General features: G+C 38.8%; 1 protein-coding gene across 8 annotated transcripts in view; it reads left to right on the forward strand.

The window, feature by feature from the left end:
• The window catches only part of traf3 (TNF receptor-associated factor 3), an 83,627-nt gene that overhangs the window by 49,518 nt on the left and 18,462 nt on the right, over positions 1-15,647 (forward strand). For all 8 annotated transcript variants that reach the window (XM_043697457.1, XM_043697460.1, XM_043697456.1 and 5 more), the window contains exons 2-8: positions 5,352-5,624; positions 6,608-6,659; positions 6,760-6,864; positions 7,947-8,111; positions 10,921-10,998; positions 11,879-11,953; positions 12,327-12,419. In XM_043697457.1, coding sequence (XP_043553392.1) covers positions 5,371-5,624; positions 6,608-6,659; positions 6,760-6,864; positions 7,947-8,111; positions 10,921-10,998; positions 11,879-11,953; positions 12,327-12,419 — 822 coding nt within the window. In that variant the 5' untranslated portion in view covers positions 5,352-5,370. The remainder of the gene's footprint in view (positions 1-5,351; positions 5,625-6,607; positions 6,660-6,759; positions 6,865-7,946; positions 8,112-10,920; positions 10,999-11,878; positions 11,954-12,326; positions 12,420-15,647) is intronic.

Here is a 15,647-nt window from a genome sequence, read left to right on the forward strand (position 1 = left end):
CTTTCTTCATATTTTGGAATATTGTGTTCAGTTCCTGATATCTTGTTTAAGGAAAGATGTTAAAGCCCTGGAAAGAATGCAAAGGAGAATTACTATAGTTATACCATGAATGAAGGACTTTAGGAACAAGGGAAGATTAGGCAGACTGGGCTCATTCTCCTTGGAGCAGAGAAAATTAAGATGTGACCTTATCAAAGTGTTCAAAATTATGAACAATTTTGACAGGGTAAAGAAGGATATTCAGTTTTCACTTGTTGATATGTCAGTAGCCAGGTTGTCAGCAAGAGAGCTAGGAGTGAGATGGGGAGAAACCTCTTTCATTGGAGACTTGTTAAGAATGCACTGTCTGGAAGAGTGGAGAAGGCGGAATCCATAAGAGGTTTCAAAAGAGAGCCAGCTACTGTATGTGTTTGAAAGTGAATTTAGAGGGCAAAGGAGGTAGGGCTGGATAGTGGTCTGAGCTGGGTAGCTCCTGATTTCCTGATGAAGGGCTTTTGCCCGAAACATCAATTTTTCTTGTTCCTTGGATGCTGCCTGACCTGTGTTTTTCCAGCACCACTCTAATCTTGACTCTAATCTCCAGCTTCTGCAGTACCTGCTTCTGCCTTTCTGGAGCTGGTACAGTCACGGTGTGTCAGGTGCAACTCCTCTTCTGCTCTGTAAGATTGTATGATTTTCCTGTAATGTTGAAATGAAGCTATTGCTGATCTCTATCACTACATCTAAATCTATAAAACACATTTGAGCATAAATCTCGACCATGTTTGCCAGGTGGTATCCATTTGTTAAAGTGTAAATGGAATGCTATAATCTCCACTGCTGAAAGTTCCCACCCCTGTTTGTTACTCTGCTTGTTTGCAAACAATAAGGGCTGGATGTTAGGCTTCCCAACCAATGGGGTTGAAGGATGAGAGCATGGAAAACCCAGTATATTTCATCCCATCCATCCTGACCTATTTGCACTCAACGGGGAGGATGACAGGGCAGGATATTTATCAGGCAGACTGCCCGACCTTGGGCCTGATTGAGTGGTTACTTAATAGCTTTGTAAAGACCATATCCTACCCCTGCCAGTATTTTACCCGCTCATGGGAATACCCAGACCTAGCCTCTTTAACCCAACCCCACTTGCCAATCTTTGTGAGACCCTCTGCTCCTTGGCATGGTGGACCTGCAAAACTGCCAAACATCCAATTAGTTAATCATTCTTTAAGTTTATACTTATTCCTTCAATGGAATAGAAGTCTCATCTTTGAAGTGTTTCATGAGATGCAGCATTCAGAATCAAGTACAGGACATCCCAGCATCTCCCTTCTCCATCTGCCCTACCTTTAGTTGAGGTGTGAGAGAACTGCAGTGGTTTGTGTAATCCAGTCCTGTCTCCAAACAAAATGATGGACTGATTTCAGTAAAATTTGGTGCACAGATTAGGTATTGTGCAGAAAAGGAATGATATGGTGTTCGCAAAGAAGCAAATTTGGATCTGGATTTTTTTTAAAGCATCCATTAACATTGTGAGCTAGTGAATTAACTTTTAAAAAAGAATGTTGTAAGTTATTTTATTTGCAATACTCTTTCTTGTTTTTGAATGGTATGAATTGCCTTTGCTATTGTGTTGGAATTTGACATGTCAAGTTGAGTATTGCTGATAAAAGACGCTTTGTTGAAGGAGAAAAATGTGACGGAAAGCACCATTTGAACCGTATGAAAGGAAAGCGCTGCTTGTTTGGCAAGCGGACTCTGATTAGTAGAGGCATTACCGTGGTGAATGCACTTATTAGCTGATTGATCATTAAGTGCCAAATGTTGGCACACTTTCAAAACTATCATCCTTTCTCCAACTTGGGCTTAAGATTTCTAATTTAAGAAGCCCTTAGAATTGTTTGTCTTTGATTCAGGTACCCCCAACTCATTTAAAAAAAACTCTATCAACAAGGACATATTCCTTGTTTAGTATAAAACAGATTGTGGTGTAGCTGAATATTATTTCCAGATATATCCTAGTGAAATACAAAATCCCCAATGGTCTATTTTATCTTGCTTTATGTTTTTAAAATATAATAACAATCACTAGACAGACTGATGGCTGAAATGCCCCTTGAACTTGATGAATTGCATCCTTGGATTTTATGAGAGGTAGCTACAGAGATAGTGGATACATCAGTAGTAATCTTCTAAGAATCCTTAGATTCTCAAAGTTCCAGAGGATTGAAACATGTGACATCCTTAATCAAAAAGGGAAGGAATTGAAAACCTGGTAGCACTAGTCCAGTTAGCTTAGCATATGTCATTCAGATAATTTTAGAGTCTATTGTCATGGAGGTAATGGTAAAGTATTTTGAAATACATAATTCAGTGAGTCATTTTAGCTTCATGAATGGAAAATCGTTGCCTGACAAATTTATTAGAATTCTTTGAGGAAGTAAAAGGCAGGATGGATAAAGAGATGGATGTAATGTATTTGGATTCCCAAAAAGTGCGGAGAAGTAGCCTAAAGTGTGGTACCTTAAAAAGATCAGATTCCATGCATCAGTGTTAGTGTATTGTCATGTATTGGCTAATTAACAGAATAAAGAGAGTTGGGATAAGAATCAACGTTTCAGGATGGCAACCTTTAACTGGTGAAATGTCATAGGGATCAGTGCTGGGGCTACTATTATGTACAATCTATGTATTAATGACTTGGTTGAGGGAAGTCAATGTACAATAGCCAAGTTTGTGGACAGCACAAAAACAAGTGGGAATGCAAGTGGTGAGGATGATAATAAAGAGTTGCAAGTTCAGTGAGTGGGCAAAAACTTAGTATTAGAATATAATGTGAGATTATGCACTTTGGCAGAAGAATAGAGGAGCCGAACATTATTTAACTGAACTGCAGAAATCTACAGAATAGTGTAATTTGAGGGTCCTCGTGCATCAATCACAAAAATGCTAGCATCCAAATTCAATGAGTGATAAGGAAGATAAATGGGCAGTTGGACGAAAGTGAGGACTGCAGATGCTGGAGATTAGAGTCAACAGTGTGGAACTGGAAAAGCACAGCAGGTCTGGCAGCATCCGAAGAGCAGGAGAATCAACATTTCGGGCAAAAGCCCCTTCATCAGGAATTCCTGATGAAGGGCTTATGCCCGAAACATCGATTCTACTGCTCCTCGGATGCTGCCTGACCCACACAAATACAGTTGACCCTGTTCTCAAAGGGAATAGAGTTTAAAAATAGGGCGATCTTGCTAAGACTACATAAGTGATTTGTTAGACCACATCTGTGAACAGTTTTGTTGCTTGTTTCTATCATCAGAGGTAGTCCAGAGAAGGTTCACAGGCTGAATCCAGGTATGGAGGGATTGTTTTATGAGGAAGAGTTGAGTAGATTGGGCTTGTACTCAGAGTTTGGAAGAATAAGAGGAGATCTTTATTCAAACATATATAAGATTCTGAGAAGGCTTGATGGGAAAAATGCAGAGTTGCTTTTCCCTTGTGGGAAAAATCTAGGACCAGAGGGCATGATCTCAAAGTTAGGAATCACACAGTTAGGACAGAGATGAAGAAGCATTGCTCTCTGAAGGTAATGAATCTCTGGAATTGTTCATAGCAGAGGTTTGTTAAGCATATTCAAAGCCAAGATAGGCAGATTTTTAATCAGCAAGGAATCATGAGTTATAGAGATAAGGCAGGAAAGTGGAGTTGAGGGCTATCAGACCAGCTGTGATCTCACTGAATGATGAGCAGACTTGATGGGCCAAATGACCTACTTCTTTTCCCATGCCTTATGATATCGCTTGCTTTTGTTGTTGCATTGTTGATCTTCCAATGAGCAACTTTATTTACTTTTCTCAGTGGCACTATTTGTAGGGCCGGAAAACCTAGTGATGTGTTGCCACAGGGCCATGTTTCAGACTTCACGTTTGATTATGTCAGTGACTTCAGCATTTTACCCATAAACCTTTTTATCTTTGGTATGGAGTTCAGAAGAATGAGACATATTGATTGAAACTGAGTGATTTTGACAGGGCAGCTGTGGATAGGGTGTCTCCTTTTGTGGGAGAATGTAGACCTAGGGGTCATCTGTTTCAAAATAAGGGGTTACCAATTTATAACTAAGCTATAAAGAGTGTTATTTTTACAGAAGGTCACGGGGCTTCTAAATTCTTACATATGGGGCTGAGTAAGTCACTTCTGCTCCTTGTTTGTATGCTGGTAAAATAGCTATAGCATGTAGAAATGCTGCAGAAAGGTGCTTTAACACAAGTTTACTTTAATTGACTTGACGTTGTTTGTATGCAAGACAACCCGCAGTTTGATATTGATTTTAGTTTAGAGGAGTAAACAATTGATTCAAACAATTGTGTGTACATTTTTGCTTTTGTTTGTACATGTTCTGTCAGAGTAAGACTAAATCTAGTAACCACTTTTGTGAAATTTATAGAGTCACAGAGGTATATAGCATAGAAACAGACCCTTCGGTTCAACTTGTCCGTGCTGACCAGGTATTCTAAATTAATCTAGTCCCATTTGCCAGCATTTGGCCCATATCTCTCCAAACCCTTCCTATTTATATGCACATCCAGATGCCTTTTAAATGTTGTAACTGTATATGACTCCACCACTTCCTCTGGCAGGTCATTCCATACACGCACCATCCTCTGTGTGAAAATGTTGGCCCTCAAGTCCCTTTTAAATTTTTTCCCTCTCACTTTGATTCTGTGCCCTCTAGTTTTGGACTCCCCTACCCTGGGAAAAACCTTGGCTATTTGCCCTATTGATGCTCATCATGATTTTGTAAGCTGCTGTAAGGTCACCACTTATTCTCCAATGCTCCAGGGAAAATAGCCCCAGCCTATTCCACCTCTCCCATTTATTTACCAATTGTTTATGTTCTCTGTGTCTGTGCCATCAGGACTGGAATAATGCTTAATAAAGTTTTCTAATACCATTCCTGTTAAGATTTACTAATTGAAGCTGAGAAATTGATTTTCTTTTTAATGTTTACATTTTGATCACTGCTATGATGCTACTTCCATTTCGAGGAGTGTGCAGAGTGAATCTTCAAAATAATATTGCATTCACTGTGCAACCAACTAAATCAGGAAGATTTAGTTACTTTTTATTGTTCCACTCCTCCCCCTGGTACATTTATATTAACCAGGCATGAACAGAGAAACTTCCCTTGCTTGAGTCGATTAGTTTAAATGATAGACAATAAAAACACAAACTCAATCGCTTTGTTTACTTGGTGACTTATTAAATTACTGAGCTAAGGGTGACTCAAAATATGGAACTCCGTAAAATGCAATGTCAGTCTATGAAATGCTCTAAGAGAGCTGCCTAGACTAAACGCTTTTCTCTTACAGATCTGGACGGCCATTGGCCATGGCAACTGCAAGAAACATAGAGTCATCGGCCCCACAACTTTCCCTGATGCAGCAGACCAATGTGGCTAATGTTCCAAATAGCAGGCTGTCATCTCTAAGCATTGAACCAGACGATGGGGGCTTCAAGGAGAAGTTTGTACTGAAGCTGGAAAACAAGTACAAATGTGAATATTGTCATCTTGCACTGTGCAATCCCAAACAGACTGAATGTGGCCACAGATTCTGTGAAAGTTGTGTAAGGAAAATCATTGGGTAAGAAATCATTTATTAGAAATTCAGATGTATAATTTTGGTTAATATGAATGATCCCCCCCCCTTCATGTATTGCAATCATAGTTAAATGTATTGACTAACTTGACATATTTAAACTTGAATTTGTTTTATCTGAATAAATAATTGAAAAATATTTTACAAACCATTATGAGATGATGAAAGTGAAATACCAAGTCGAACAAAGGAAGTTGTCTGTTATTAAATTCTTGTAAATTGACTGATACTCTGGAATAAATAATAAGTGTGACAGCAATCCAGTTTCACAAGGAATAGTCATTCCATCGATTCTTTTGGGGTCAATTTGGACCAACAGCTGATACGTCTTCTAGCAGGGAGCACATCCCGGATTCACTTCCATCCAAAAAGGGACACTTCATGCGGTGGGATATTGTTCTAACTGGGCCATAAACCTGCCTGCACTCTGTCCTACGATGTGACACCATTTGCACTTTGCCTCAATGTCATAGTTTTAGGATTAGGGGTAGCAGATTTAAAACGGATGAGCAGAAATTACTTCTCTCAAAGGGTTGTGAATCTAAGGAATTCACTCCCTCAGAGTGTGTGGTTGCTGGGGCATTGAATAAATTTAAGGAGAAGATAGACAGATTTTGAATTAGTAATAGTTGAAAGGTTATAGAGTGGGCAGAAAAGTGGAGTTCAGGCCAAGATGAGATCTGCTGTGATCATATTAAATGGTGGAGCAGGCTGGAAGGGCTGATTTGTCTTCTACTGCTGCAAGTTCTTATATACTTATGCAAGGTAATTAACTCGTCAAGTCTTTAGTTCAAAGAAATGGCAATCGAAAATGAGAGATTCTGATCTAGAGTTTTCCAGATGGATTCTTGGTATTAAGAATGTGTCCTTTTATATGTGCGAGTTATGTAACCAAAACATTGTGTCTGTGCTGTTTAGAATTTAAATTACTGTGACTTTTATGTTTATTAGATGTTTTATATTTCTAGGAGTCCGAAACCAGTTTGTCCAGTCGATAATGTGCCTTTATTTGAGAATACGGTAGGCAATTGAGAGAATAGTACAATTGTTTTTAAATTCACTTTTACCATTTAATCTGGATTAATTTTGACATGGCATGTCGTTTATTGTATTTTCAAAGATTTTCAAGGACATCTGCTGTAAAAAAGAGGTTCTTGCACTTCACGTCTTCTGTAGGAATGAGATAAATGGCTGCAAGAAACAGCTACCTCTTGGAAATCTTGAGGTAAATGATATGATTCAGCATCTAACTTGAAAATCTTCAAGTTATTTTGATGTATTTTTGTATTATAATTGGACTGAGGGTGTTATTAAGTTTTAATTTGGTTGTCGAATTTTAAAGACTCTTCGTTAATTCTTATAATTGCATGTAATGTTAAAATTTCATTATGTATAAAAGTCAAAATAACTCTGTTACGACAACTAACATAAGAGATTGTGTTATGAGGGTTATAGTTTGAGAATTTAATTTTAAAAAAAATCAGAAAGTATTCTTTGTCACTGGCAAGACCAGCAATTAACATCCCTCCCTAAATACTCTTAAGAAAGTGGTGTTGAGGTGCCATCTTGAACTTTTGTTATTCATTTTTGGGATGTGGGCACCGCTGGTTGGGCCAGCATTTATTGTCCATTCCTTGTTGCCTTTGAGAGGGTGGTGGTTAGCTCTCTTCTTGACATGCTGCAGTCTATCTGCTCTAGGGTGGGAATGGAATTAAGGAAGGAGTTGTAGGATTATGACCCAGCAACACTGAAGAAACAGTGATATATTTCCATGTCAGCATGGTGAGCGACTTGGAGGGGAACTTACAGGTGGTGGTGATCCAATATATCTGCTGGCCTTGTCCTTCTAGATGGTAGTGATTGTGTGTTTGGATGGTGCTATCTAAAGAGCCTTGAAAAATTTCTACAATGCATCTTTGCACATTCAATAAAGCTGCATTGAACTGAATAACTTGCTAGGCCATTTCAGAGGAAAATGAAGAATTGCCTATATTGCTGTGGGTGTGGGGATGTGTATAGGTTAGACTGATAAGGATGGTAATCGCTATTTGTGAACCAGTAGGTTTTGTTCACCATCAATATTTTCATAGTCACCATTGCTGATAATCATTTTTTATTCCAGGTTGAATTAATTAGTTGAATTTAAATTCCCCAAATGCCTTTGAAGTCAGAGTTTCCAGATCTTTACTAACCCAGTAATGTAACCAATATTCTACTGTGACCCCCAAAATCAAAAATAGATTATGTTTCAATATTGGAGGAAGTAATATCAATGTCAATATTTAGTTTTTGTTTTCTCTCTTTAAGGGTCACTTACTTGAATGTCCTCACCAGGAAGTCCGCTGTGCACGCAGGGGATGCACAGAAATGGTGCAAAGGAAAGATCTCGCTGACCATTTAAATTCAAGCTGTAAATATCGGGAGCAAACCTGTAAATACTGCAGGGATGAAGTTGCTATTGCTGAGTTAAAAGTAAGAACACCATTGAAATAAATGAATGCCTGTTTGTAACTTCTTCAATCTTTCAATGGGAGAGCTCTTTATGTTTATAAGATGTAATATTCCAAGTATATTGAAGGACAACTAGAATTGTGCTGGCAGTTTTGGAGTAATTTATTGTTATCAATTAATAAATGCCATGCCACACTCATATGCCACCATTGTGGTTGATTCTGTGAATGCTGAATTGAAAAGCAGAACCAAAAAAAGTGGTAATCTCTGGATTATTACCCGAGCCACAAGCTAATTGGCACAGGTTAATCAACAAGATTAAAGAGGTAAACACGTGGCTGAACATGGGAGAAACAGGTTGATTCCATGGGACATTGGAACCCAGTACTGAGGAAGGAGGGAGCTGATCCAATGAAACGGGCTCCACCTGAATCATTCTAGGACCAGAGTCCAGGCCAATCATGTAACTAGGGCTGTGGATGGGGAATTAAACTAAATAGTTTGCAGATGGGGGTGGGGGCTGGGGGCATTGTTGGTTGTCAGTTGCACAGATAATTATGGAAAAAGTTCAAGGGAGGAAGGGCTCAGCAGAGGTTATTAAAGATTCCTGAGCAAGTAATAGGACAGAGAGTATGGAGGGGGTTACAAATCTACCTTCAGGATCAGCAGATAAGGGGACAACGCTGAGAAGGGGCAGTCAATGCACGATGGAGGGTATTGTACTTGTACACAGAATACGAAACAAGGTAAATGAGCCGGTAGTGCAGATTAAAATTGGTTTGTATAACTCAATGGGTATCACCGAGATGTGGCTGCAGGGGAATCAGGGCTGGGAACTAAATATCCAAGGATGTGCATCCTATTGAAAGGACAGGTAGATGGACAGGGGAGGTGGGATTGCTTTGTTAGTAAGAAATGAAATGTAATCAATAGCAAGAAGCAACATAGAGTCAGAATGCAAAGAATCTGTGTGGGTAGAGTTAAGGAATCACAAAGGGAAAAATGTACAGGCCTCCTAGCGGTAGTCAGGATGTGGGGATGAAAATAAATCAGGAGACACAAAAATCATGTAGGAAAGGCACTATTACAGTAGTCATGGGGGACTTCAATATACAGGTGGAATCCATGGCTGACAAGGGAAGTCAGGGACAGGATAAAAGCAAAAGCATACAATGTGGTCCTGCAATTACTGCTGCATCATCTTCCCTGCTAGGCTCCTCCTCCAATCAACTGGCCAGCTTCTCCCTTATGATCAGGTTTTTGATTAGTAAGGGGTGATTGGTTACAGGGAGAAGGCAGCAGAATGGGGTTAAGAAACGTATCAACCATGATCGAATGATGGAGCAACATGATGGGTCAAATGGCCTGATTCTGTTTGTAAATCTTTGGTCTTATGGTGATCTCAGTAGTTCCTTACGTCTATTAGATGCCAGTTAAATAAACAAGTCTTCTATGCCAAAAGGGTAAATGTTCTTATGATGGTCATTAACCTGGTCCCTCCTCGACCTAGTGAATTGTCTTCGAACATTTAACGATGATAAAGATGCTAATCAAATATATATAATCATTATCTGAAAATGAGAAGTGCCCAGTATCCTTAAGAAAAGGGAAACTAAATCAGAGCATAGCTTTTACGCCTTCCCTTAGACTCTTAAGAGAAGATTTGACGAAGAGCAGAGTCCTTTCACTGGGAATGATGTGAGATGCTGCATCAGCAAAACATCAACCACGTCAACTGTGAATTATTTTTTACTTCAGTTCAGTACTGAGGGTGTCTGAGATTTGCAGAAGGTTTGAGTAATTTTATAAGAACACTTTTGATTTCAGGCATAAGCTGTGGTTATTTCTGCCTTGCATAACAATACTTGACATTTTATTCCCTATCCGGCGATAGTGTTTTTTAACCAGTAACGGTAGGAGAGGTGTTAACCAGAACAGCGACAATTTATTCACAAATTAGTAATACTTGGGTAAATTTATGACCAAAGTGATGCTGTTGGCTTTTTTTTCCCCTAAGCACTTGAAAGAGAATGATGGCCTTCAGGGATGTTTTTTTTGCTTCTTCTGATTTTGTACAAAGTGAATCACAGTGAAAGCTAAACCAGGGTCTAATTCTTCTTTAATCCTGACTGTCTCTAGTAAAATCCATTTCTGCTATTTACTGCCTAATCTGAGGCAGAAGCACCGATGACTTTCAGAGCTACACCAGATCTGCATTTTATACAGGAATGCAGACAATTGCTTTGATATAAAACCTGTATGTGAACCTGTACCCTGCTGGACAAACAGAATTTTTAATACCTTTCAGTCAGTCACATCCTGTATTAAGTGCATTGTGTGTTAATCTGATCTGTCAATCATTAAAGGAAAATGCCAGGGCTGTAACTTATCTTGAGTGGGATCATTTGGTGAGACCATGGGAAACTAGTGCCTGTGACACTAATTCTCAGGCGAAGCCAACCTGTTCAGAAGTGGGCAGAAATTTTCTTTGGGTGAGATGGAGAGGTGGGAGGGAGAAGCAAGACAGATTTTAAATGTACTGAAAGTGAAATGTGTCAAAGTTAATAAATTCATTGCAAATGATTGATTTTCAACATTTCTGATCAATTGTCTTCAAACAGCCATCACTCTAAGGAGTTTAACTACTTAACATATAGTTTTGTAACTAATTAAAATCAACTCCATTAAAAAATGTACAGACCTTTCATGACTAGAAACAAACAAATGATTTTAAAGTAAAAGACCAAAGTACACCCCTGAGTAGTGCTGTTAAAATCCTTTGGGGGGAGTGGTATTTAAGGAAATTGAAGGTTTCTCTTCCTTTTCGTAGAAACATGAAGAATTTGACTGTCTGTCATTCCCAGTGCCATGTCCCAATAAGTGCAATGCTCGTATTCTGAGGGGAGAGGTAAGTGGATATTTTTAATTTCCTGTGTGAAGTGTTGGGAACTGGATATTTCATATTGAAGATATATGTAGTACGGGAATATGTAGTGTAGGACCAAAATTCCTATTGATGGAAAATGAGAGGGAGCAGCAATTGGTCACTTCTACAATGGCTTTCTATCATGAGCCCTGGAGTTTACTTTTTAGGATCTGCTGAGTGTGCATCCTAATCTGAATTATAAGATTAAAACAGTCTGTCATTCCCTTCCTAAATGAAAACTGAATTATTGAGATGGGGATTTCTCATTGCTTTTATGTGCTCAGTCATAATGCTGTCTAATCTCAATTGCTGAAAGCCAGGGTAGGCAACTATGCTTGAAGAGAGCTGAATGGTTTCCAATGCAAACTACGAATAGAGAGTTTCTGAAAGTTTTATAACACATTGTGTCCTTTGACCCATTGAACTAAAAAAAAAATCAGTTCTTTACTATGGCATAATTGTGCTGAGAATATAAGAAAATTGCGTTGATTAATGAAGATGAGTTTATAGTTCAATTATACACAGCACACAGAGATGTTGGAAATCTCAAAGTACTAGAAACACTCAGCAGATCGCATGGCATCATGGAGGGAGAAACTGCATTAATATTTCATGTTGATGCACCTTCACAAGAGCTTTCTAATATTAACATTAAATTTTAGAGCATTTAAATAAAGAAAAAAAATTATTAGAAGTATTCAGTAGCTATACATTGCCACCTCTGATACTTTGACAAGTTTTCTGTTAGGTGTTATAAATAGCTTTCCATTTACATTTAGATTATTCCTGTATGAAAGTTCTTGATTTGAGATGCTCATTATTGCAACACATTTAACTATTATGCTCTGTTTTCTACTTGCAGTTAAATAGTCATCAGTTGCAATGTCTCAATGTGGTCATGACTTGCCCTTTCTCTAAGTATGGATGCAACTTCCAAGTTAGTACAAAATCTTATTAATTTTGCTGATATAAAAGCCTTATTGTAAACATAGAAAAAAACAAGTCTAGAAAATAGTATTTAAATTCAATGGTAGACCTTCTTTCAAATGGAAGCAATTCTTGAAGTTATGAAGTTATAATGAAAAGAAAAAATGCTCAGCTTTTTTTTGGTTGCACTATCGATGTTGCATTTACTATGTATTATACAAAACTGAAGCCATACTTTCATGAATACACGTAGTATATGTTTTGATAAGCTGGTTCAGTTTACTGAATTTCTTTGGTTTAACATTGCTGTGAATCTATATTTCTGAGCTTTTTCCATTGTTTTCTCTACATGCTATATTGAATTTTATTGTTTGCTGTTTTAGGGAACCAACCAGCAACTTAAAATGCATGAAGCTGATAGTATGGCTCAACATTTGAACTCTGTGTTGATGAAGAATGGAGATCTCGAAACTACGGTAATCAGAGCAAGGAATAGTGTGAATTTGCTTGGTCTATCAAATTGTTTACTTTTAAATCAATGGAATTGTTTTTAAAGGAGCATGCTTGCTCTATTGAGAAACTGAAAAGCGTGTTCACTTGATCGCTTTTGGTTGACTGTTGCATGTGATGGCAGTCACAAGACAGCTTTGGTGGGGTCAGTGGATGTTGTGATAAGAGGGCAGAGGAAGAGATCAGCAAGATTGTTTTCATTTTAACCAGCCAAAATAAATGACTGCAAGAGGTTATGAGAGCCTGGTATATTTCTTTATTCTTGCGAATACAGAATTACCACCAATATCAAAAACACATCATGTCAATGGTTTCAAGCAGTATGTAACAGCAGGAGAAGGGACAGCATCATAGGTCATGATGCCTCTGAACCCACTAATCACAATATGCCATAAATTATGATCACAAATTAAAAGTTATAGTATTGTTCAAATGATATTTTTTAAAAATAAACTCATTATTACAAATTAATCAAAATTTGCTTGGTGTTTTACAAGCATCACAGCAAGTTATATTTTATAGGCCTAAATACAATGTCAACATGAAGCATAGACAAACACATTCAATGAATTGTGAAGGTAATTCTGTCCCAGTAATCACAGCAAATTGCACGCAAGTTTTAAGCCTTTTTTCTGAAAACAACTTAATTTTAGTTAATTACTAGTACTCAAAGCAAGAAAATTCTTTTGGCATGGCTAACAGAAGTGAAATTCCATTCTGAATGATGTTGACAGTAAGCATGTGGCTATAAGCAGGCAGTCAAAACAGCAAATGGTATGTTGGCCTTCACAGCGAGATGATTCAGGTACAGGAGCATGGATATCTTGCTGCAATTATACAGGGCCTTGGTGAGACCACACCTGGAGTATTGTGGGCAGTTTTCGTCTCCTTTTCTGCTATAGAGAAATTGCAGCGGATGTTTACCGGACTGATTGTTGGGGTGATAGGACTGACGTATGTCGAAAGACTGGATCAGTTAGGACGATATTTACTGGAGTTTAGAAGATTGAGGGTGGGGATTTCCAAAAAATCTATAAAATTGTAATGGGATTAGACAGGATAAACGCAGGAAGGATGTCCAGAGCTAGGAATCACATTCTAAAGACATGAAAGGCCATTTAGGACTGAGTTGAGGAGAAATGTTTTCACCCAGAGAGTAATGATCCTGAGGAATTCTCTGCCAGAGAACGTGGTTGAGGCTAAAGCATTGAATGTTTTCAAGGAGGAGTTCGATACAGTTCATGGGGCCAAACAGACCAAAGCGTATGGGGTGAATTGAGAACAGGGGACTGTGTTGGATGAGCAGCCATGATCATGTTGAGGGGCGGAGCAGGCTCAAAGGACTGAATGGCCTACTCCTGTTCCTATTTTATATTTTTATATTTCTATGATATTAGCTTTCCAAAATATTTCTGGACCAAATAATCAATGTATCCAGTTGGGTGAGGTGCCTGTAAGGGAAAATAATGGAGTAAATATGTCTCCTTTTTTAAAAACACAATTGCAGTGCTTGAATTCTTGGTTTACACAAAGCAGAAAGCTGAAAGGAATGAACCAGATTTGTAGGTTACATTTTGTATTTCTAGTGCATACAGCCAGATCAATGTGTATGATTAATACTGCAGAGATGCACGGTATGTTTTGTACTGGACTCCCATTAGTCATATTTCAGCCTCCCACTGCCACACCATCCTCGGCTGATATCTACACTGCTGCCCACCATGTGCATGCCTGTGCCCGCCCACGCCAGACTAATCAACCCTCTGCAGGTGTTTGATGGATAGTGCCAGCGACTAATGGAAAGCCAAGCAAGGACCGCGCCCCCCCCCATCTCCTTCATGATCTTCTGTCCCCTACACCCACTTGTCATTCGTACAGGAAATAAGTGGGAGGTGGTAGTAGGAAATGAAAGCTGACTTACCACTGAAATGATTAACTAGTGATGCACAGTATCATTTTTTCATATAGAAAGTAACTGTGGAGAATATTGTTAAAGCCTAGACTACCACCATCAATCGCCATTACGCTCTTTCCCCCCCCCCCCAAAACAAGGTCGTAGATGCCCTAGTTTTGCACCTAGTGCACACACTCCCTTAGGCCTTGAGTCGCAAGAATGCTGTCGTTGGTTAAATTGTTTGTTTCAACGTTTAAGTCATATTTGCAATCGTTTAGAAAAAATTGAAACCCCTGTTGTGAGCGATTGATACAAAGGAGTTCCCTTTTACAGATAAACTGTGTTGTTTCACCTCACCTCTCATTATGATCTTGCTATTGTTATCCTACATAAATATCCAGTCTATAACATAAATTCCATTCATACTGCAATTAGCTCAGGCTGTGCACTATTGGAATGACTTACTAAGGTAAAGCAGATGTATGTTGTTATCATTATCACACACCCCAAGTTTGATAACTGAACATAGAACATAGAACATTGCAGCGCAATACAGACCCTTTGGCCCTCAATGTTGTACCAACCTGTGAAATTAATCTGATGCCCATCTAACCTACACCATTCCATTATTATCCATATGTATGTTCAATGCCCATTTAAATGCCCTTAACATTGGCACGTCTACTACCGTTGCAGGCAGGCCGTTCCACACCCCTACTACTCTCTGAGTAAAGAAGCTACCCCTGATATCTGTCCTAAATCTATCACCCCTCAATTTAAAGCTATGTCTTCTCATGTTAGCCTTCACCATCCGAGGAAAAAGCTCTCACTGTCCACCCTATCTCACCCTATTAAGTTACCTCTCAACCATGCACCTGGACACCAAGAGCCCTCTGTTCATCTACACTGCCAAGAATTTTACAATTAGCCCAGTACTCTGCATTCCTGTTACTACTTCCGAAGTGAACTACCTCACACTTTTCCACATTAAACTCCATTTGCTACCTCTGAGCTCAGCTCCGCATATTATCTATGTGCCTCTGCAACCCACAACATCTTTCGGCACTATCCACAACTTTGCCTCCTTTAGTGTCATCTGCAAATTTACTAACCCATCCTTCTATGCCCACATCCAGATCATTTATAAAAATGACAAACAACAGTGGCCTGGAAACAGATCCTTGTGGCACACCTCTGGTAACTGAGCTCTAGGATGAACACCACCCTCTGTCTTTTTTCAGCTAGCCAATTTCTGATCCAAACCACTAAATCACCTTCAATCCTGAAACTCTGTATTTTG

Source organism: Chiloscyllium plagiosum, chromosome 10, assembly GCF_004010195.1.
Source record: "Chiloscyllium plagiosum isolate BGI_BamShark_2017 chromosome 10, ASM401019v2, whole genome shotgun sequence".
Taxonomy (NCBI): domain Eukaryota; kingdom Metazoa; phylum Chordata; class Chondrichthyes; order Orectolobiformes; family Hemiscylliidae; genus Chiloscyllium; species Chiloscyllium plagiosum.